The 19086-nt window shown below is 46.6% G+C and overlaps 1 protein-coding gene and 1 pseudogene across 2 annotated transcripts in view; one reads left to right on the top strand and one right to left on the bottom strand.

Moving 5' to 3' along the window:
* Positions 1 to 641: 641 nt before the first annotated feature.
* ANXA6 (annexin A6) overlaps positions 642 to 19086 on the bottom strand; it is a 52606-nt gene continuing 34161 nt past the window's right edge. Inside the window, exons 20-26 of one of the 2 annotated variants that reach the window (XM_060008498.2) lie at positions 18908 to 18961; positions 13876 to 13893; positions 12992 to 13085; positions 11639 to 11734; positions 8885 to 8943; positions 7415 to 7537; positions 642 to 1462 (exon numbers count right to left, since the gene is read on the bottom strand). In XM_060008498.2, coding sequence (XP_059864481.1) covers positions 1403 to 1462; positions 7415 to 7537; positions 8885 to 8943; positions 11639 to 11734; positions 12992 to 13085; positions 13876 to 13893; positions 18908 to 18961 — 504 coding nt within the window. In that variant the 3' untranslated portion in view covers positions 642 to 1402. The remainder of the gene's footprint in view (positions 1463 to 7414; positions 7538 to 8884; positions 8944 to 11638; positions 11735 to 12991; positions 13086 to 13875; positions 13894 to 18907; positions 18962 to 19086) is intronic. The other variant, XM_060008499.1, reaches the window with a different exon arrangement.
* On the top strand, positions 2815 to 5439 carry LOC132423135 (N-acetyllactosaminide beta-1,3-N-acetylglucosaminyltransferase 2-like; annotated as a pseudogene).

Raw genomic sequence — 19086 nt, 5'->3', positions numbered from 1 at the left:
CCAAAGACATAAATAAATAAGAAAAAAAGAAAAGAAAAAAGACCAGACGCAGCACATTTCCCAATGTCCCCACGCCACTCCCTCCTCAGCAGCTACAACAAACACACGCTGAACTGCAGGAGAGGGCAGGTCCGCCGGGCCAGGGAGCAGAGCCCTCCAGCCAGTAGGCACCCACATGCCATGGTCACTGGATAACTTTAAATCCGTGGTCGCTAGATAACTTTAGATCTGAGTCCCAGAGCAGAAGCAGAGCTGGGGGAAGGGAGATGGAGAAAGTGCAGCTGACCTCCCATTGATCACTGATCTTCACAAACTGGAAGCTTCCCACAGGCCTCCCCAGATCACGATCACATCTGGTGCCCCTGAAGAGTTCAAAAGAGGAAGTCTGGGCTCGGATGTCATGGATGAAGCGTGCACAGAGAAACATCCTGGTAGCAGAGGGAGGAGAGCGGACCCGAGACCCAGACCCGGCTGCGCCAGCCTTCCCAGGCTGACCTGAGCTCAGACCCTCATTTGGGATTCCCAGGAAGGGATGGGAAGATAGAAAGTCACTCCTGGGCAGGTTAACACCTCAGCTCTAATGGCAACAATCTGGGCTTGCAGGTTCTAGGTCAAAACCACAGATCCCTCTTGGAAATGCATTTATGTGTCTGTGTGTCTCTTTTTATTTAAAGAGAGAAGAAATGGGAGGGAGAGAAATGGGAGAGAAGAAAGGGAATGATTTGGAGGCACATCCTAGAATGTCAATGTTAGAAAGCCAAGATCTTTTTGTTGAACTCTCTCATTTTGTAGCCAAGAACAAGGAGACTCAGGGAGGGAAAGAGACTGGTGCAAGGTCATAAGGCAAGTGTGTGGCGGATACAAATTTGAACACAGGTATTTGGACTCCTGGTTCAGTGGTCTAGCACAATAACCGGGACAGAGGTGGTGGTGAAACGGTGGGAGGATTGTCAGTTGGCCCGAAGATATTTCTTCCTCGCCCACCGCCCCCAGAACTGGCACCTGCCACCACACCCCACCATGCAAAGCACACACATCACTCGCTTCACATTCAGAGCCTCAGAATGTTTTTGGCTTCGACAGAGCCCAAACCAGGGCAGGGACTGTGACAACGGACGGAAGCTGGGAAGGCAGGAGGAGGAAACTGGGGAGAGGAGGTGGACGGGATCAATGGCTACGGTTCTTCAGCCACTCAGACGTGAGTAGGAGTGACCGTGCCGCGCCCTTACTGGCTAGTGGGAGTGGGAGCTTTTCCTAAACCCCAGTTGAAGACAAGAGCCCACCCTGGCCCCTCCCCCCCACCCCTGTCCCTTCTTTAGTCTCTGAAGCTGGAGCATCAGGCTGGGTCGTGGCGGGGGGGATGACCACTTCTTAGCAGAGGTGCCCGCCAACGCCGGCGGTCCTAATCCTTGCCTCCACAGAGAGCCAGCAAGGCCTTCAGGAAGTGACCGGAGGTGTCGCCCTGGCAGGGACAGAGGGAGAGCAGAGTGAGTGAAACAATCTTGATGACCTCAAGGCCCCCTCCTCCCAGCCGCTGGCAGCCTGGATGTCTCCCTAGTACGTAAATGTGACCATGTCCCTTCCGTGGCTCCCCATCAACCTCAGGAAAATGTCCAAGCTCTAGGCCTGGCTTCAAGGTCTTGTGTGGTCTGACCCTCATGAAGCTCTGTGGCTTCACCTCCCCGCTTCCTTCCGGGAGCATCTTGGTCATCTTACTACCTACATACCTACCATTGCTCCGCCCAGCACGTCCTCCACACTGCCCCCAAATCCTGTCTGCCATCAGATGCCCCCTCCTCTGTGAAGCGTTCCTGCCTCTATTCTTGTCTGCTCCCATGGCTGCCTTGCACCCTGCTAACCCTCCCCCCACGGCCATTAACACAAGTGTTACGGCAGTGGTCCCCAAACTTTTTGGCACCGGGGACCGGTTTCGTGGAAGACAATTTTCCCACAAACCGTGGTGGGGCGTGAGGGGAGGGGGATGGTTCAGCAGGAATGCGAGCGATGGGGAGTGACAGGTGAAGCTTCCCTTGCTCGCCCACCACTCACCTCCTGCTGTGCGGCCCGGTTCCTAAGAGCCCGCGGACCAGGATTGGGGATCCCTGTGTTACGGAATTCCTTATTTGAACAAACATCATTGAGCACTTACTGGGTAACAGGCCCTTGCAAGAATTGATGTGACCCTCATTGGATTTATGTTGTATTGTCTAGCATGCGACAGGGCTATGGGGGGGAGGGAGCAGACTTTCTCCCTCTTTTTAGAGGGCTCCTGTCATTTTCATATTTTTTGTTTCTGTAATTTTTGATATACGATTAAAAGTAATATATTAGGACTTCCCTGGTGGCGCAGTGGTTAAGAATCCACCTGCCAATGCATGGGACACGAGTTCGAGCCCTGGTCCGGGAAGATCCCGCATGCCACGGAGCAACGAAGCCCGTGGCCACAACGACTGAGCCTGCACTCTAGAGCCTGCGAGCCACAACTACTGAACCCACGTGCCACAACTACTGAAGCCTGCGTGCCTGGAGCCCGTGCTCCACAAGAGAAGCCACCGCACCACAACGAAGAGTAGCCCCCATTTGCCACAACTAGAGAAAGCCCAAGGGCAGCAACAAAGACCCAACGCGGCCAAAAGTAAGTAAGTAAATAAATAAATAAAGTTATATATAAAAAAAGAGGAATTTTCCTCTTAAAAAAAAAAATCATTGTTGTAAACAATTCAAATCAAAGGATTATACAATAGGTCTCCCTCCTACCCCAACCCCTAACTTCCTAAATCAAGAGGTAGCCACTGTGGTATTTACTTGTGTGATTTTCTAGCAATGCTTTTCCATATGCATATACAAATATGTATACATGTATAATGTCCCTTTTCTGCAGAGCATTCATACTATTCTGGGCCATAAGTTTTGACTTAGAGAAGATCCCAAATCAGCACATAGAACCTCCTCATGCTTTTTCATGGCTGTACTGTACTCTGTCATATGGGTGCACTGTAATTTATTTAACCAGTTCTGTATGATGGTAAATGTCTTCAGTTATTTGATCGTGGCAGTCTCCAAAAGCAGTAGCCAAGAAAAAAATGGGGAGGGGAAGTAATAATACCCAAAGAAAAGCTCTGGAAGATACCTGACCCTCCCAAGGCACATTGGAACAGGGAACAAGAAAAGCTGAACAGGAGGTACAATCCCATTTTGAACATGTTAGCCAACCAGACAGGGGAAGCATAAGGATTTTCCAACATAAGCCATCTGAATTATGGTGAACCTGACCTGAGGGTCACATCAGTAGTTTCAGGTTTCGACAGTTTGCCAGACAGATTTAAAGACTTTCTGTTGTATTTGAGATGTTGAAATTATTCACTGCTTATAGATCAACCAGGTAAGTGCGCAAAGCAGCCCTTCTTATTGCTGGCGATTAAGTCCCTTACTTCACATTTCGATAGAAGGCAAGCGATTTGGGAATCTTGGGGCAAAGAAACCAATGTGGGGAACCAAACAGTGGTGCGAGTCTTCTTACTGGGCCAGACCCCTGCAGGGGACAACCATCCTGACCTTTCAGATGTGCTGAAATTCGAGAGTGAGAAGCACCAAGGCATTCTTATGTGGAACTACAGAGACACCTTCTTCAATTTATCTCTGAAAGAAGTACTCCTTCTCAGGTGGGTGAGCACTTCCTGCCCAAATGCTGAGTTCAAGGGCGATGATGATGTTTCTGTGAACACCCGTCACATCCTGAATCACTTGAATAGCTTATCTAAGAACAAAGCCAAAGATTTGTTTATAGGTGATGTGATTCCCCATGCTGGACCCCGTCAGGATAAGAAACTGAAGTACTACGTCCTGGAAGTTCTTTACACTGGCGTCTACCTGCCTTATGCAGGGGGAGGGGGATTCCTCTACTCTAGCCACCTGGCTCTGAGGCTATACGATGTAACTGGCCAGGTCCTTCTCTACCCCATCGATGCTGTTTATACTGGAATGTGCCTTCAGAAACTCGGCCTCATTCCAGAGAAACACAAAGGCTTCAGGACATTTGATATAGAAGAGTAAAACAGGAATAACATTCGTTCCTATGTAGGTTTGATGTTGGTACATAGTAGAAAACCTCAAGAGATGATTGATATTTGGTCTCGGTTGCAAAATGCTTATTTAAGTTGTTAAATTATGTACAAACTAAATTTTGCATAGAAAGATGTATCTCGAATAGTTCCCATGTGATGTTCTCTCACATTAGAGGTAATTTCTATGTAAAACCATCAAAATTGCCTTTATGGGTAGTATCCATATGAGGGTCTCTAAACCTTTCAGTGTAGTACTTTCTGAAGAGGGAAAGCAGAAGACACTAATGTTTATGTAGGATATGACAGGACGAATGGTTCTGACCCTTCCTGCTGGCTAGTGGTCATTGTTTTCTAACTTGTCCCCCTTGTCATCTGAAATCATGTTTCTGGAATTTGATCGTGTTATCTTTGTTTTATTTTTGTTTTGCTCTCATATGATGATAACCCTATTTCCCATTATGATGAGTGAACTATCTGCGATTTAGGTATTCATAAACCTATTGGCTACAAAGACATTGTTATGTATGACTCAGTGCTTTCTGTGGAATGGAATAACGTTTTCATGAAATTTGGATGAATTTTTAAAAATTGTCTAGAAAAATTTGACTTCTTTCAAAATTTCCTGCCACTGCAACATCTCCTTGTGTTAATCTAATCAACCAGTTTTGCAAAATGGGAATCACCGTGTGACATTCATCCAGTTTATCTTGTTATGGTCTTATGGTCATAATAAGGAGGAAGCTTAACTATCTTGTATTTGGTTTGCTGGGTGGTGTTGTGATAGTTCTCTCTTTTTCAGTATTTGAAAATAATGAGTATGATTCCATAATCTTCAAACTGAAGACTGAATTGACCCTGGCAACCATATTGTGTTTTTGATTTTTCATTGTGAACCAGGAAAGCATATGTAACTTTTGAACTTTAAGTGAAAAGATTGAAGTGGCAGACCTTTTTATCAGTGGTTTGTCAGTTTAAAACTGCAGAATTCTATTCTTGCCATATGGTTACGCGTTGCTTATACAAAATTATTATCCTGAGTAGTGACTGCTTTCCTGTCTCAGTGTAGAAGTGCCTGTGTTTTTATTTATTATTCAGATCAAATACCAAAACATTTTCTTAAATATATTTTGTGTAATATTTTATTTGTATACAGTGTTGTTGATGAATTATTTAACTAGAGCATGGTATTTTAAGTAGTAAGTAGAACATATGTTAGATAAACTTAAGTGTCATTTTTGAATTAAAAAAATTTTTGGGGGGGTGGGGGATATGAACTAGAATTCTGCCAAACTGTTGCTTATATATACTGTCTTGTAACATGCTTTCTGAGATATTTTTGTGTTACAGATATGAAGATTCTTACCAGATGTGATACTGGGGACTGTAAGAAGATAGAAATAAAGTCACCATATTTTTAATTGTCATGTGAAAAAAAAAATTGAAAATAGAACTACCATATGACTCAGCAATTTCAATCCTGGGTATTTATCCAAAGAAAACAAAAATATTAATTAGAAAAGATATATGCATTCCTATGTTCAGAGCAGCATTATTCACAATAGCTAAGATATGGAAGCAACCCAAGTGCCCATCAATTGATGAATGGATAAAGAAGATGTGGTATATACATACAATGGAATATTACTCAGCCATAAAAAAACGAAATCTTTGCCATATGTTCACTTAGAACATATGCTAAGTGAAATAAGTAAGAAAGAGAAAGAGAAATACTGTATGGTTTCACTTATACTCGGAATCTAACAAACAAAATAAATGAACAAACATAAGAAAAAAAGAAAGAGTCATAGATACAGAGAGCAAATAGGTGGTTGCCAGAGGAGAGCTGGTAGGGGGAGGACAGAAAAAGGTGAGGGAGATTAGAGGCACAAGCTTCCAGATGCAAAATAAGTGGGTCATGGGTATGAAATGTACAGCGTGGAGAGTATAGTCAACAACTACTATCTTTGTATGGTGACACGTTGTAACTAGACTTATCATGGTGATCATTCTGAAATGCATAGAAAAAAATCACTATGTTGTATAACAGGAACTAACCTAGTGCTGTAGGTCAATTATACTTCAAAAACAAACAAACATACAAACAAACTCATAGAAACAGAGATCAGATTTGTGTTTACCAGCGGTAGGGGGTGGGGGAGGGGCAACTGGATGAAGGCGGTCAAAAGGCACAAACTATAAGACAAATAAGTATTAGGAATGTAATGTACAACATGATAAATATAATTAACACCGCTGTATGTTACATATAAAAGTTAAGAGAGTAAATCCTAAGAGTTCTCATCACACACACAAAAAAATTTACTATTTCTTTAATTTTGCATCTATACAAGATGATGGATGTTCACTAAAGTTATTGTGATAAGCACTCCATGATGTATCTAAGTCAAATCATCATGCTGTACACCTTAAACTTATATAATGCTATATGTCAATTATATCTCAATAAAACTGGAAGAAAAAAATAACGAAGATGTGCTACCAAGTTACATTTACACCAAGTCTGTATGAGACTGCCTGTGAGCTTCCTCATGGTCTTGTCAACCAAGTATAGCATCAAACTTTAAGATTTTGGTCAGTCCCCAAAATCAAAGAAATGGGCTTCATAAATGAAAAAAGTCAGATCCAAAAAATCACATATTACATGATTCCACTTACATGAGATAATCAGAAAAGGCAAATCCATAGAGACAGAAAGTCACTTGTAGGTTGGCTGGGGGTGGAAATAGGTAAACAGGTACAAGGGACATCAGTGGGGTGATGAAAATGTTCTAACACTGGATTGTGGTGAAGGCTGTACAACTCATTAACTTTACTAAAAATTACTGAGGCCCTTAAACGAGTAAATTTCATAAAATTTATGATACTTAAATTACACTTCAATAAAATTGCTTTTAAAAAGCCAAAAAAAAAAGGCTCTTTTTTTTGCGGTACGTGGGCCTCTCACTGTTGTGGCTTCTCCCATTGCGGAGCACAGGCTCCGGACGCGCAAGCTCCGCGGCCATGGCTCACGGGCCCAGCCGCTCCGTGGCATGTGGGATCTTCCCTGACCGGGGCACGAACCCGTGTCCCCTGCATTGGCAGGCGGATTCTCAACCACCGCGCCACCAGGGAAGACCCAAGACTCTTGTTTTACTTGGAAATCTTTATAAGCCTTTGATCCATCCATCTGAAATCTATTTTGGTATGAAGAGTGAGGCAGGTCTCCTCTCATTTAGCAACATCTTGGCTGTTCTAAGAGGTAACATTCTGGGAATAAAAAGGACTTCTAATCTATGTTCAAGCATCTGATACTCACCGCTCCCCCACTGACCTCTCACCCCGCCCCTCACCTCAATGGCTTGGTGGAGAGACTTGTCATATTTCTCAATGAACTCCCGCCGGATGTTGAGCAGGTCAATCTCACTCCGGGAGACCATGATCCTGGTGAGGGTCTTCTCCTCTGTGCCAGCACCCTGGTGGAGCCAGGCGACAGGGAGAAACACAGGGCAGGAGGAGAAATGGGGTTAGGTCAGGCAGGAACTCATGGGTGTCCCTCTGCCTCTCTCCCTTTTCCCTCCAAAACCAGGATGGGACATCCTGCCCCTCTCTTCCACAAACAGTCCTGACTCAAACTCCCCTGTGCCAGGACTGGCCAGACAGAGGCAAGAACAGCCTGTATGAGTTGAATAGTGTGCCCCCCAAATTCATGTCCACCTAGAACCTTACAAGGTGATCTAATATGGATATAGGGTCTTAGCACATGTAATCAGTTGAGGATATACTGCATTTGGGTGAGCCCTAGATCCAATGACTGGTGTCCTTACAGGAAGAGGACACATGGACATACACACAGATAAAGGCAGAGACTGCAGGGACTCATGCTTAAGTCAGGAAACACCAGGATTCTAGATGCCCACTCGAAGCTAGGAGAAAGGCATGGGAGAGTTTCCCCCTCAGGGCCTCCAAAAGGAACCAGTCCTACCAACACCTTCATTTTGGACTTCTGGCCTCTAGAATCGTGAAAGAATACATTTCTGTTGTCACTTAATTTGGGACAGCAGCCCTGGGAAACTAATACAGGGCCCAAGGAGCAGACACAGGACATGGAATACACGGGCAGCCAAGGCCCACCTCTGCTCCCCAAGGAGCTCTGAACACCAGCTGAGGAATCAGAGCCGGCACACGGCGGGGGCTCAAGAGACGGCTGTCATGTTTGTGGACAGCAGGCTGACAGGGCTCTCAGGCTCACTCCCACCAGACTGCCTGCGCAGGCTCTGTCAGCAGCTGAGACTCCACTTGCTGGGCTGAGAGGGTGGCCAGAGTGGCTTGGGTTTTCAGGAAGCCAGGGCTAGTCCCAGAGCTGAGCACTTGCTTCCTTTCGTGATCGTTGGTCATAGGAGACACTGTGTCATCTGCTAGAATGTGAGCTCCAAGGGGCAGAGACTGTCCTTTTCAGCCCTGAGTCCCCAGAATAAGTTTCTCAACCTTGGCGCCTGGGACCAGATCGTTCTTTGTTGAGGGGATCTGTCCTGTACGTTGTAGGATGTTTAGCAGCGTCCCTGCTCTCTACCCACCAGATGCAAAAAGCAACACTCCCCAAGTTGTGACATCCAAAATGAGTCTGAACATTGTCACATGTTTCCCGGGGGGCAACGTAAACCCTGGTTGAGGACTACTCTCCTAGAACCAGGCACGAGGCAGATGCCGATACCTATCAAATGGGCGGAAACAAACACAATTCCTGATCCAGGGGATGGCGCACATCTGTGTTTGTGGGGGCAGAAGTGCTCGAAGGGAAACGAACAGACAAGTCTTCTTACCTTCATAGATTTGTAAAGTTTGTCGGCAAAGAAGAGAGGCTTATTCTTGACACTTTGAACTGGTAGGAAGAGGAAAGAGATGCAGGGAACTTGGTCAGAGGAGATGTGCCCAGACCATGGGCTGCTACTGCTGCTAGAGAAGTAGCATCTCCTCTATCCGCAACCTGGGCCCAGGATCGTTGCCAACGCCAGGGTCATATCCAGGGCCTGACACTTTCACTCCCTCTTCCTGACGCTGCCTCCTCTGTCTCATCCCTAGACCTGGCTCTCACTGGGTTGCAACTCGCTTCCTGCTAAGGTGCTTGCAGCTAACTAAGGCTAGTAGAGGACTCAAAGGGAAGAAACCACTCGTGAACCCAAGGTACAGGGCCTCAAACTCGTAAGGGCATCAGAATCAAAGAAGAACTTGTTTAAAACTCAGGTTTTGGGCTCTACCCTAGAGACCCAGATTCAAGAAATATTTCAAGCAGAAGTTCTCAAAGTATAGCTCCTGGAAGGCATCCGCATCATCTGGGAGCTTGGTAGAAATGCACATGCTCATGCCCCATCCGAGATGTGCTGAATCTGCAACCCGGACGGTGGGTGGCCAACTCATCCCACTTTTCCTGGGACATTCCTGGTTTTAGCACAAACCCAGATGGTTGGTCACTCCATTCTGGTGCAGCCTAATGTCTGAGAACTACTGATTGAAATATGCCAAAGAACGTCTGTCAGTATAATTTAGGGCACGGTGCCAATCTCTAGGGCTGAGTGTTGCCCACTCTTGCCCCATTGGCAGCCCCCATCCCTACCCCAGATACTGCCTGCCTAACAACCTCCCACACTTTCGCAAGGCCTGGGGGTCTCTAGTCCTCAGCAGCTGCTGGATTTCAAGGCTCCAGAGCTCACGGCGGGGGGGCGGGAGGGTATCTCAGATAGCTTAAGGAGGAGGAATCAGACGCCAGGACCAGAAAGCCAGAATGACTCGGGATATAAAAGTATCTCTATCAGGAAGGCAGGGGGCGAGAGACTGGAGCTGTGCATCCCAAGGGCACAGTCATGCAGAAGACAGGCCTGTACCCTCCCCTGCAGCAGGCTCGGGAACCGTGGGAAAGATCACATTACATACCCACCTTCCCAGGTCCTTATGTAGCTCCCTACCACCTCCCAGACAAACCCTAAGCTCCTTGGCCTGAAAATCAAAGCTCCTGCCTGCCTCTGCTCTCTCATTGCCTCTGTTGCCCATTCTCTGAACATTCTGTGAATTCCTTTGTGCCTCTGTCCTCCTGTAAGGAGAAGTCTGCTGTCTGCCTTCCACTACTTTACCTCCCGAATCCACATCCCCAGTCCCATCACCTCCCCCAAGGAGCCTGCCCTGACTGGGAGCCTGGGGCTCAGTCAGTGTGGTTAAGGAGCAGACTGGGCAGGAACTTCCATCCTCTGCAACCGTCCCCGAAAACCTTCCCCAGAACCTGAAGCCCGCCACCTGCCTCTGAGGACCCCGGGGCCTGCCGTGGGATGGAATGAGGTGGAGTGGTGTGTCGGTACGCACACTCGTGCACACGCGCATACACATGGTCTAGGTGGGAGGAGAGAGGACAGAGGGAGAAACACGAGGAAAAAGAGGTCTAGACGTGTCTCCATAGACCAATTACTCTGGTGATTAATCCTAGCGTGAGCTTTGGGCTGGGGCGGCCTCTGGTGTGAGTCCTGCCTCCACCAGTGACATGTAACCTTTCTGAACCTCAGTGTCCCACTTTGTAAAATAAGCAGATAAAAGCACCTCGTAAGGATTCAACCAAAGCTGTGTGCAACTGGCTTCACACAGTGCCTGGCAGGAAATAATAATAGAAGCTAACCTTCATCCAGTGCATTCTATGTGCCAGGGGGCGATGCTTTTAAGTGTTGTATAATTAACTCATTTAAATCTGTGTACTATGATCACATCCACTTTACAGAGGAGGAAAACTGAGGCACGGGGTTTCTGTGACTTGCCAATGGATGTAACTGTACAGATAGTAAGTGGCACCGCTGGGACTCTACCTGGATTCACTATGCTATTCTGCCTCCTAGGTATCGTTCCCAGGTGGTAAAGACCCACTGAAAGTTAGATGATAACATCACAACAATAACACCTCTGCTCCATCTGTTCTAAAACACCTTTTCCTCGAAGTTGAAGTCCCTGAAATCAAGATGCATCCTGTAATTGAAGGCAATTATGTGAAAACCTTCCACTGACACCTCCAGGTAAGATGAAAAACAAATGTGCGTCAATACCATGCATTTTGTAGTCATAAATAAGACGCTGCTAATCACTAATACTAAGAAAAACAAGTTTGACTTTTGCTCATATCTACTCATCCGTTTATACACATGGAGAAACTGAGATCCAAAAGGGGAAAGACTTCTTCAAAGGCAAGAACTCAAATTATACAATAAGAGAGTAACCAAAGAGATCCAGGTGCTGGGAGGAGGGAAAGGTAAGTGTGTGTGTGTGTACACACCCAAGTCCTGCAGGACACTGCACCCCCTACCCAGCCTGGCCATCACCCTCCCAGCCACCTCCCCAGAGAGCACTGTTTCCTCATCCTGCCCTGCAACCCAGAACAAGTCCTTGTGTTATCCTGCCAATCACACACAGGCAGAGCCGAAGGAGTGGTAGTGCTTACTTTCCAGTACTAGTAGCTTAGGAAACTATAGAGGCCACACTCATCCAGTGAATCTGGCCATGCTCCCTGTGCCCCCCAGCCCCTTCCCTTGGTCCCCACCAGTTACCAATGGCCACAAACACATCTCGGACATCCCCGGACATCCCCTTCTTGATGGTGTGCTCCACGTCATAGTTGGTCATCTTGACGAACTCCTGGAAGACTGGCCCCAAGAGAAGCCCCGGAGGTGGGAGGTGAGCTTTGACTCAGAGGAAGGGGGGAAGATCACCCCTCCCCAACCCACCCAGCAGCAGCAGGTATGGCTGCAGCCCAGACCTAAATGCATTGGTCAGGACTGCTGTGGAAGGGATGTTCTGACCTCAGGGCTGCCTTGAGCTCAGAGCCAAATCTCTATCAAGTCAGACAGTGCCCCAGAGCTTTGGACAAGTTCCAGGAACCCAGGCATGGGTAGCAGAAGGAGCATGTGTCCTATTCACAGCTCTGCCACAAGCTCATCAAGTTGACCTGGGGTGAACCCCTCCCCCTTTCTGGGCCTCCCCTTCCTCCTGGATAGAGGTTTGTTTTGTTTGTTTGTTTGTTCGCTGTGCTGAGGCATGCGGGATCTCAGTTCCCTGACCAGGGACGGAACCCTTGTCCCCTGCAGTGGAAGCGTGGCGTCTTTACCACTGGACCACCAGGGAAGTCGGGATAGAGACTCATGTAAGTAATCACAATGATAACACTAAGGAAGTTACCAGGTGCTAAGTGCTTTTTGTGTATTTATTTTTTGTACTCTCACAACAGTTATGTGAGGTAGAATTAAAATCCTCAATTTATAGGTAAGGGAAGTAAGGCACAGATATTCAGTAACTTGCCCAGGGTCACACAACTGATAAGTGGGAGATCTGAATGAAGGCATTCCAGCTCCCGAGTCCGTTCTTTTAGTCACTGTGCGAAAGCACTTTTACTGGCAAGTGCCAGGCATACGCGTGTCAAAACGTCCATGTCTTAGTGGTAAGGGCACTTCATCATCACCTAGTGTCAGGGCCGCCACATACGGGTGTGCCCTGTGCACCTGGCAGCCTGGTGTGTGTACATGGTCCTTGTGTCATTATCACCCCTCACCGCCTTGCTCCTGGCAGACGTTACCAAAGAATCATGACACAGAACCTTCGAATCCTCAAACGCAGCATTCTAGGCAGCCACTACCAATCCACTGGAGTTGGCCTTGGAGGGAAAAGCCACCTGCCATCTCTTATCCCAGGCATCCCACATGCTTCCCAAAGGAGGTGAAGAGAGCTGGCCCGAGGCTGAATGATGCCGTTAGCAGCAGAGCCAGGACTAGACCTGGCTCCCGGTCCCCATTGGCCACCACACTCCCTTGCTGGGGTAAGGAGTGGGTGCGTGGGCAACTAGCTCCTATTGTCAAGACTAGGGGGTCTTCCTGCTGACTTGGGAGGGGGAGGGAGTCAGGCCTCACCTCTCCGGAGGTGCTGATAGCTACGCGTGCAGAGGATCATCATGAAACGTGTCTCCAGGGAAGATTTGTCTCCACTGGGCGTGTCTGCTATTTCCTGCAGAGCCGGGGTCGGGGAGAGAATTTGAGAGGGAAGACGCGAGAAAGCCTCGTTTGTTATTCACTTTCATGTCTGCCTGGGCCGAGGGCAGTTAGAAGCTGGGCTAACTCAGCCACCCAAGGAGGCTGACGTTGGCCCCTTCCTTCTTCCTCGGACTCCACATCCCCGCTCCAGTTCCCAGAGACCCCGTGGACTCACCCAGAGGAGCTGAGCACAGAGCACTTCCACCCTGGCCTCAGGGTCACGGGACTGGGCCCAGGGGAGGGGCAAACAGGCACTGGGCATGGACACTCAGACTTCTCCTTCCATCTTTAAACCCCTCTGAAAGCCCCTCTGGGGAAGTGTGTCTGTGCACGTGTGCAAGGAAAAATGGCTGGCCTAGCCAGTGTTTCTCCAAGTGGGGTAAACAGGCAAACATATTTTTACACATCACATATGTAGGCTTCCACAGTGATCTTCTAGCCAGCTATCAGTTCTATTTACATCGATATGAAATTTCCTTTAAAATAACTCATTTTGGGTTAAAATAAAAAGAGTCCATTTAAAGAAAATTATTCACATCTGGTGGTATGTAGCACAAATCAGGCAGATGGTGGGTAGTGAAGTTTTGGGAAACACTCGCCTGGCCCATATGTCACCCACCGGGGTTCTGTGGAGGCCCTGAAGGGGAGAGAGAGAACCTGGGGGGCACGCCCCCAAATCACTGCCTGACTCTGCCCCTCAGCTCCGCCCAGAGGCACAGCCAGACTCAGACCTTTAAAATCCACGTGAAGAACCGGGCACTTACCAAGATCTCAGCAGCCACCTGAGAGCAAGGAGGAGACAGGAGAGAGAGGGGGGAAGGCAAGAGTCAGAGGAGGCCCGGAGAGGGGGCCCTGGGGTGCAGGTGAGGGAGCCTGGCTCAGGGTGGCAGAGGTCCCACAGTCGGGGGCAGGGAAGGGGCTGGGAGGAGGCACCTTCCCCTGACCTTTGGGCTGGAGCTCAAAATGAGGACAGGTCTGGGAATTCACGATGAAAAGTGTTTACTGGAGGGGTAAGAGGAGGGCACAGGACAGGACACTCTACCCCTCACGCCTGGCAACCTAGGGCGGCTCCTCAGAGCCACCGAGAAGTTCGACGTGAGACGTGCCCTGTTTCCTACACCTTTTACCACACTCGGAGTTGAAGGGTCCTTAGGAGACCTGTCATTTACCCCCTCATGTTACAGACAGGAGACAGGAAAGCTGAGGCCTGGAGGGGACGTGCAGCCGATCAGGTGGAAGATGCCAGTTGTTCAAGTCATCTTACAAGGGTGAATTTTCATCATCACGTTATGCTGAACACAAAATTCTGAGGTTAGGACACTACTTTGTTAGGCAAATAGCTGTGACTCGCAGGGCCTGGGAACAGAATATAGCCAGTCCTGTGTACCCCAGACTGAGTTTTGCCTTTTCTTTTTTTTTCCGAAACTCTGCCAACTACTTTATTCTATTGGGCAGACTGAAATCATCCTCTTTATAAACATCTCAGTAGACTTGGGCTTTAGAAACCTTTGCATTAAATAAATTTGTAATGTCTATCAAAATTCAAAATGCACACACCGCTTGATCAAGCGACTACACGTGGCTAGGAATTTCTCTTACAAATAAACCAGCAGAAGTCTTTGGAGATATTGTTCACTGTAATAGAGAAAAACTGGAAACCATCACTAGATCACTTGTTAAACAGGCAATGGTTCATTTAGTAATGGAAATCCACGCAGCGAGTAAAAAGAATCAGACTGGTCTACAGGGCTGATAAGGAGAGAGTTTCCATTTAAATTAAGCAGAAAAGTAAAGTACAGCATGCTGTGTGTAAGTGTTCCTTTTATCTAGATGAGAAAAGATAAATGTATGCTCACTCTTACATATTTACTGGGAAGTCGTGCTAGAGGGGTAGTCAAGATACTGTTAACAGCGGTTACCTTCAAGGAGAAGGACTGGGGGGAAGAGCTTTTGCATTTTGTTTTATTTTTCCTGAAATTTTATGTTTACATTTCTTCAACATGCAAATACGTTAATTTTTTTTTTTTTAAGTCAAATAGGAGTTATCAGAGCTACTAGGATTATGGGATGCTTCTGGTTTTTATTTACACTTTTCCATATTAAAAACAACCTGGTTGCACCTTGAGGACATTATGCTAAGTGAAATAAGCCAGTTACAAAAGGACAAATACTGTATGATTTCAAATATATGAGGTCCCTAGAGTAGTCAACTTCATGGAGACAGAAAGCAGAATGGTGGTTGCCAGGGGCTGGGGGGAGGGGGAGTAGGCAGTTGCTGTTTAATGGGTACAGAGTTTCAGTTTTGCAAGATGAAGAGATCAGTGGATGCACGGTGGAGATGGCTGCACAACAGCGTGAATGTACTTAATGCCAATGAACTGTACACTTCAGAAAGGTTAAGACGGTAAATTGTACAATGTGTTACGTGTATTTTACCACAGGTTTTTTTAAAAGTTATGCTAAAAAGTCTAGTATTGCTATTAAAAAGAGGGAGATGTTTAAAAAATTAAACAAAATGGAATCTAAAGTGTCAAGATTCTTTACTTATTCGGATGAGAAGAACCCCCAGATATATTTGTTTTTTCAAAGCACTTGAAGACCATCCTATTTGTAATATGAAAAATGCAGTGGGTAACTACAATAATTTTCCAGATATTCAACACAAAAGCTTTTCCTTATTAGCTGAGCCACTTCATGCCAAAATTAATCTCCAAAAGTTAGAGTTACCACATGACCCAGCAATTCTACTCGTAGACATACACCCAAGAGAAATGAAAACATACGTGCACATAAAAACTTGTGCACAAATGTTTATGGTAGCATTATTCATAATAGCTAAAAACTAGAAACAACCCAGATGCCTATTAGCTGATGAATGGAGGTTAAAAAAAAAAAGTAATATATCCATACAATGAAATATTATTTGGCAATGGAAAAGAATAAAGTACTGATATATACTATGATATGGACAAACTGTGAAAACATTACAATAAAGTGAAAGAAAGTAGCCACAAAGGGCCGTATATTGTAGGATTCCATTTATATGAAATGTCCAGAATAGGTAAATCTATATAGGCAGAAAGTAGATTAGTGGTTGCCTAGGGCTGGGGAGTTGGGGTGAAATGAGAGGAACCACAATATGTACTGGGTTTCTTTTTAGGATGATGAAATTGTTCTAAAATTACTGTGGTGATGGTTGCACAAGTCTGTGAAGACACTAGCAACCACCGAATTGTATTCTTTAAATGGGTCAATAGATAGTATGCAAATTATATTTCAATAAAGCTGTTATATTAAAAAATAACCTGGAGATTGAATTATCTAAAAATGGCTACAATTTTCATTTCACTCTGGGTCTATAATAATTAGATTATTTACATGATTTACTGCTCACACTGGAACACTGAGAGTAAAGGGCAAGCTATTTGCAATACTGTGGGGCAACAGGTAAACACTGGCCATATGTCACCTGATCGTAACAGACCCAGATTTCCAAGAGCTTGAGGTTGTTCTCGATGCCCAGAGTGAGAGCCTGGGAAGGAGGAGGTGTAAAACCAGCAAGCACACACCGTCAAGCACTAATGTCATTATTTTTCTGGGGGACCTTGGCTCTGCATGTGAAATGCCTTCAATTTTTGTATACATTTTCCTCCAGCATTCCCAACTCACCTCTAGAAATCTATTCTAAGGAAAACAATCATGAATGTGATGAGAGTTGGTTGCCAGGGAGAGAGCTTTTTAAAAGAAGTTTGGTAGATTCTTAAGTATTTAGCCATTAAATGATGCTATTGATTTTTAAAAAATATGTTACCGTATTCACAGAATACTCATTTTTAACTGTTATAAATCAGGAATCCATTTTTATAAATACATAAAAAGACAACTAGAATAATATATTCTAAAATAGCTATTATTAGTAGTAGGTTATGGGGTTTTGTTTTTGGTTTTGCTTGTCTATTTTCTAAAGTTTCTACAAAATAATATGTATTACTTGAGAAACAAAATATTTCTAGCTATAAGGAAATGAGTCCACATTAAGATCAGGGTCTAGCAACTGTGAATCTGGGGAAGCAGCTGAGTTGGGCGGGGTCTGGCTCTGGCTCCCTTGGTTGACTCCACCCAGGTTCTCTCTCCCGGCTTCTCTCCTGAAAAGTAGCTGCCAGCGAGGCCCACCATTGCCCCCTGCTGGCAGCAACTAGAAGCATAGCCTCCTAGGCGGACCAGGCACCAAGCAGAATTCCCCGGAGGATGAATTTCAGGGTGATGGATGGATTTGGGTTGAGCTTTCAGGAGAAAGCCAGGTTCAAAGACCCTTAACGGCACAATGGGGCTGCTCACAGCAGTACTTAATAAATACCTGCTGAATGAGGGGATGAAATGTGGTCTCAGCAAGCCAGTCTAGTGGGGGGCTTCCCTAGACTGGGTTCCCAGGCTAGCCCCCCCAAACATATCTATAACACATTTGGAATACCTTATCTGAATGGAACCCTGCAGCTTCTGACAACTGTATTCCAAACAAGGGGCAGGAAAACTAGGTATCAGCAGCTACCTGCTTTGGAAGCTGCAGGGAAATTACTATACTGGGTCCTGGAGGATATTAAATGGTATTAAGTGCAGGTTTTGGAGTCAGGCCAGCCCGGCTTAAAATCACACCTCGGCCACTTACAAACTGTATCCTTGGATAGGTAAGGGGCTTCATTTTTCCTCCAGTAAGAAAATGGGGTCATACCAAAGTATGAAATAGCCTCAGCATCCTACTCGGTACACACTGTAACAGTTCTGTAGTTGTCGGGTTACAGGTACAGATTCTTCAGCTCAGAGGGTGCTGTAACATTTCACACCTCTGCTGGCAGAATTCAGAACAGGGCTGCTGCCCTGACTCCCAGTCTATCAGGGCTCTTTTCAACCCACCAACTGTAAAAGAAGGGGGCTGGAAACACTGGCTGTGGTATCTATGCCTGAGCCCTGGACCTGGGCCGGGCCAGAGGATGCCGGGAAAAAGGCACAGGTGAGTGGGGACAGTGCAGATGGCCTCAACAGGGACTCCCCATCCATGGGGACCCAGAGGGACAATGGATTTGGGGTTGTCCAGCCTCCATGAGAAGCCATCTCCAGACCTCAAGCTCATCAGCCTTAGAAGCAGGGTAGCAGCAGAGCATCCAGGAGACCCTATAGAACCCCCTGCCCCCCTATTCACTCAACAACAGATATATATTGAGTACCAACTATGTGCCACTTTGGATACATCAGTGAGCAAAACAAAGACCCCAGCCCTCGATGAACTCCCTTTCTAGGTCTCCCAGGACATTCTCTTCGACTTGGTCACATTTTATGGATAATAAACTGAGACCTTTAGCACTCAGGCCCCCTTCCCAGCAAGCTCCCAGACCAGCGCCCTCTGGGTCAATTCCACCTGGGCCACTGATTTGCTGTGTGACTTTCAGAAGCCATTCACGCTCTCGGGGCCTCCATTTTCCAACTGTAACATGAGGGGCCTGACCTGGACCATCCATAGGTTCCTTCTAGCTCTGAGGGTCTAGGGCTCGAGCTCTACTCTTCACATAGGGAATGTCGGTAGAATCAGCACCACCCTCCCAAGCCTCTCTCTGAAAGTTCTGGAAAGTGTCCTAGTCTCACTTCTAAGGGTGGAGAGGTGCAGAGGCCAAAAGTCTAAGTGTAGCCGGTCACACCAGCCATGTCCTGCCAGATGCCTTCCCCACTCCCAGATAGCCAGGGCCTGGCATGGACAGATGTCAGCTGGAGTCACTGGGCGGGGGATGGGGTGGGGTGTCTCACCTGGGCATCTTCCCGCACCCGGTCCCGATCTTCTCCTCCCTCCTCACGGTTCCCCTGTAGCAGGACCAGTAAGAAAGTTCAGCCTCCAAACATCCACCCTCCCTGTCCCTCAGTAGCCACAGGACTTTGCTCAGCCACTCACCTCTCTGAATCCTCTCCCTCATGTGTAACATGGGGAC

Source organism: Delphinus delphis, chromosome 3 (assembly GCF_949987515.2).
Source record: "Delphinus delphis chromosome 3, mDelDel1.2, whole genome shotgun sequence".
Taxonomy (NCBI): domain Eukaryota; kingdom Metazoa; phylum Chordata; class Mammalia; order Artiodactyla; family Delphinidae; genus Delphinus; species Delphinus delphis.
The sequence above is the reverse complement of the archived record's forward strand: the minus strand, read 5'-3'. Positions and strand labels throughout refer to the sequence as shown.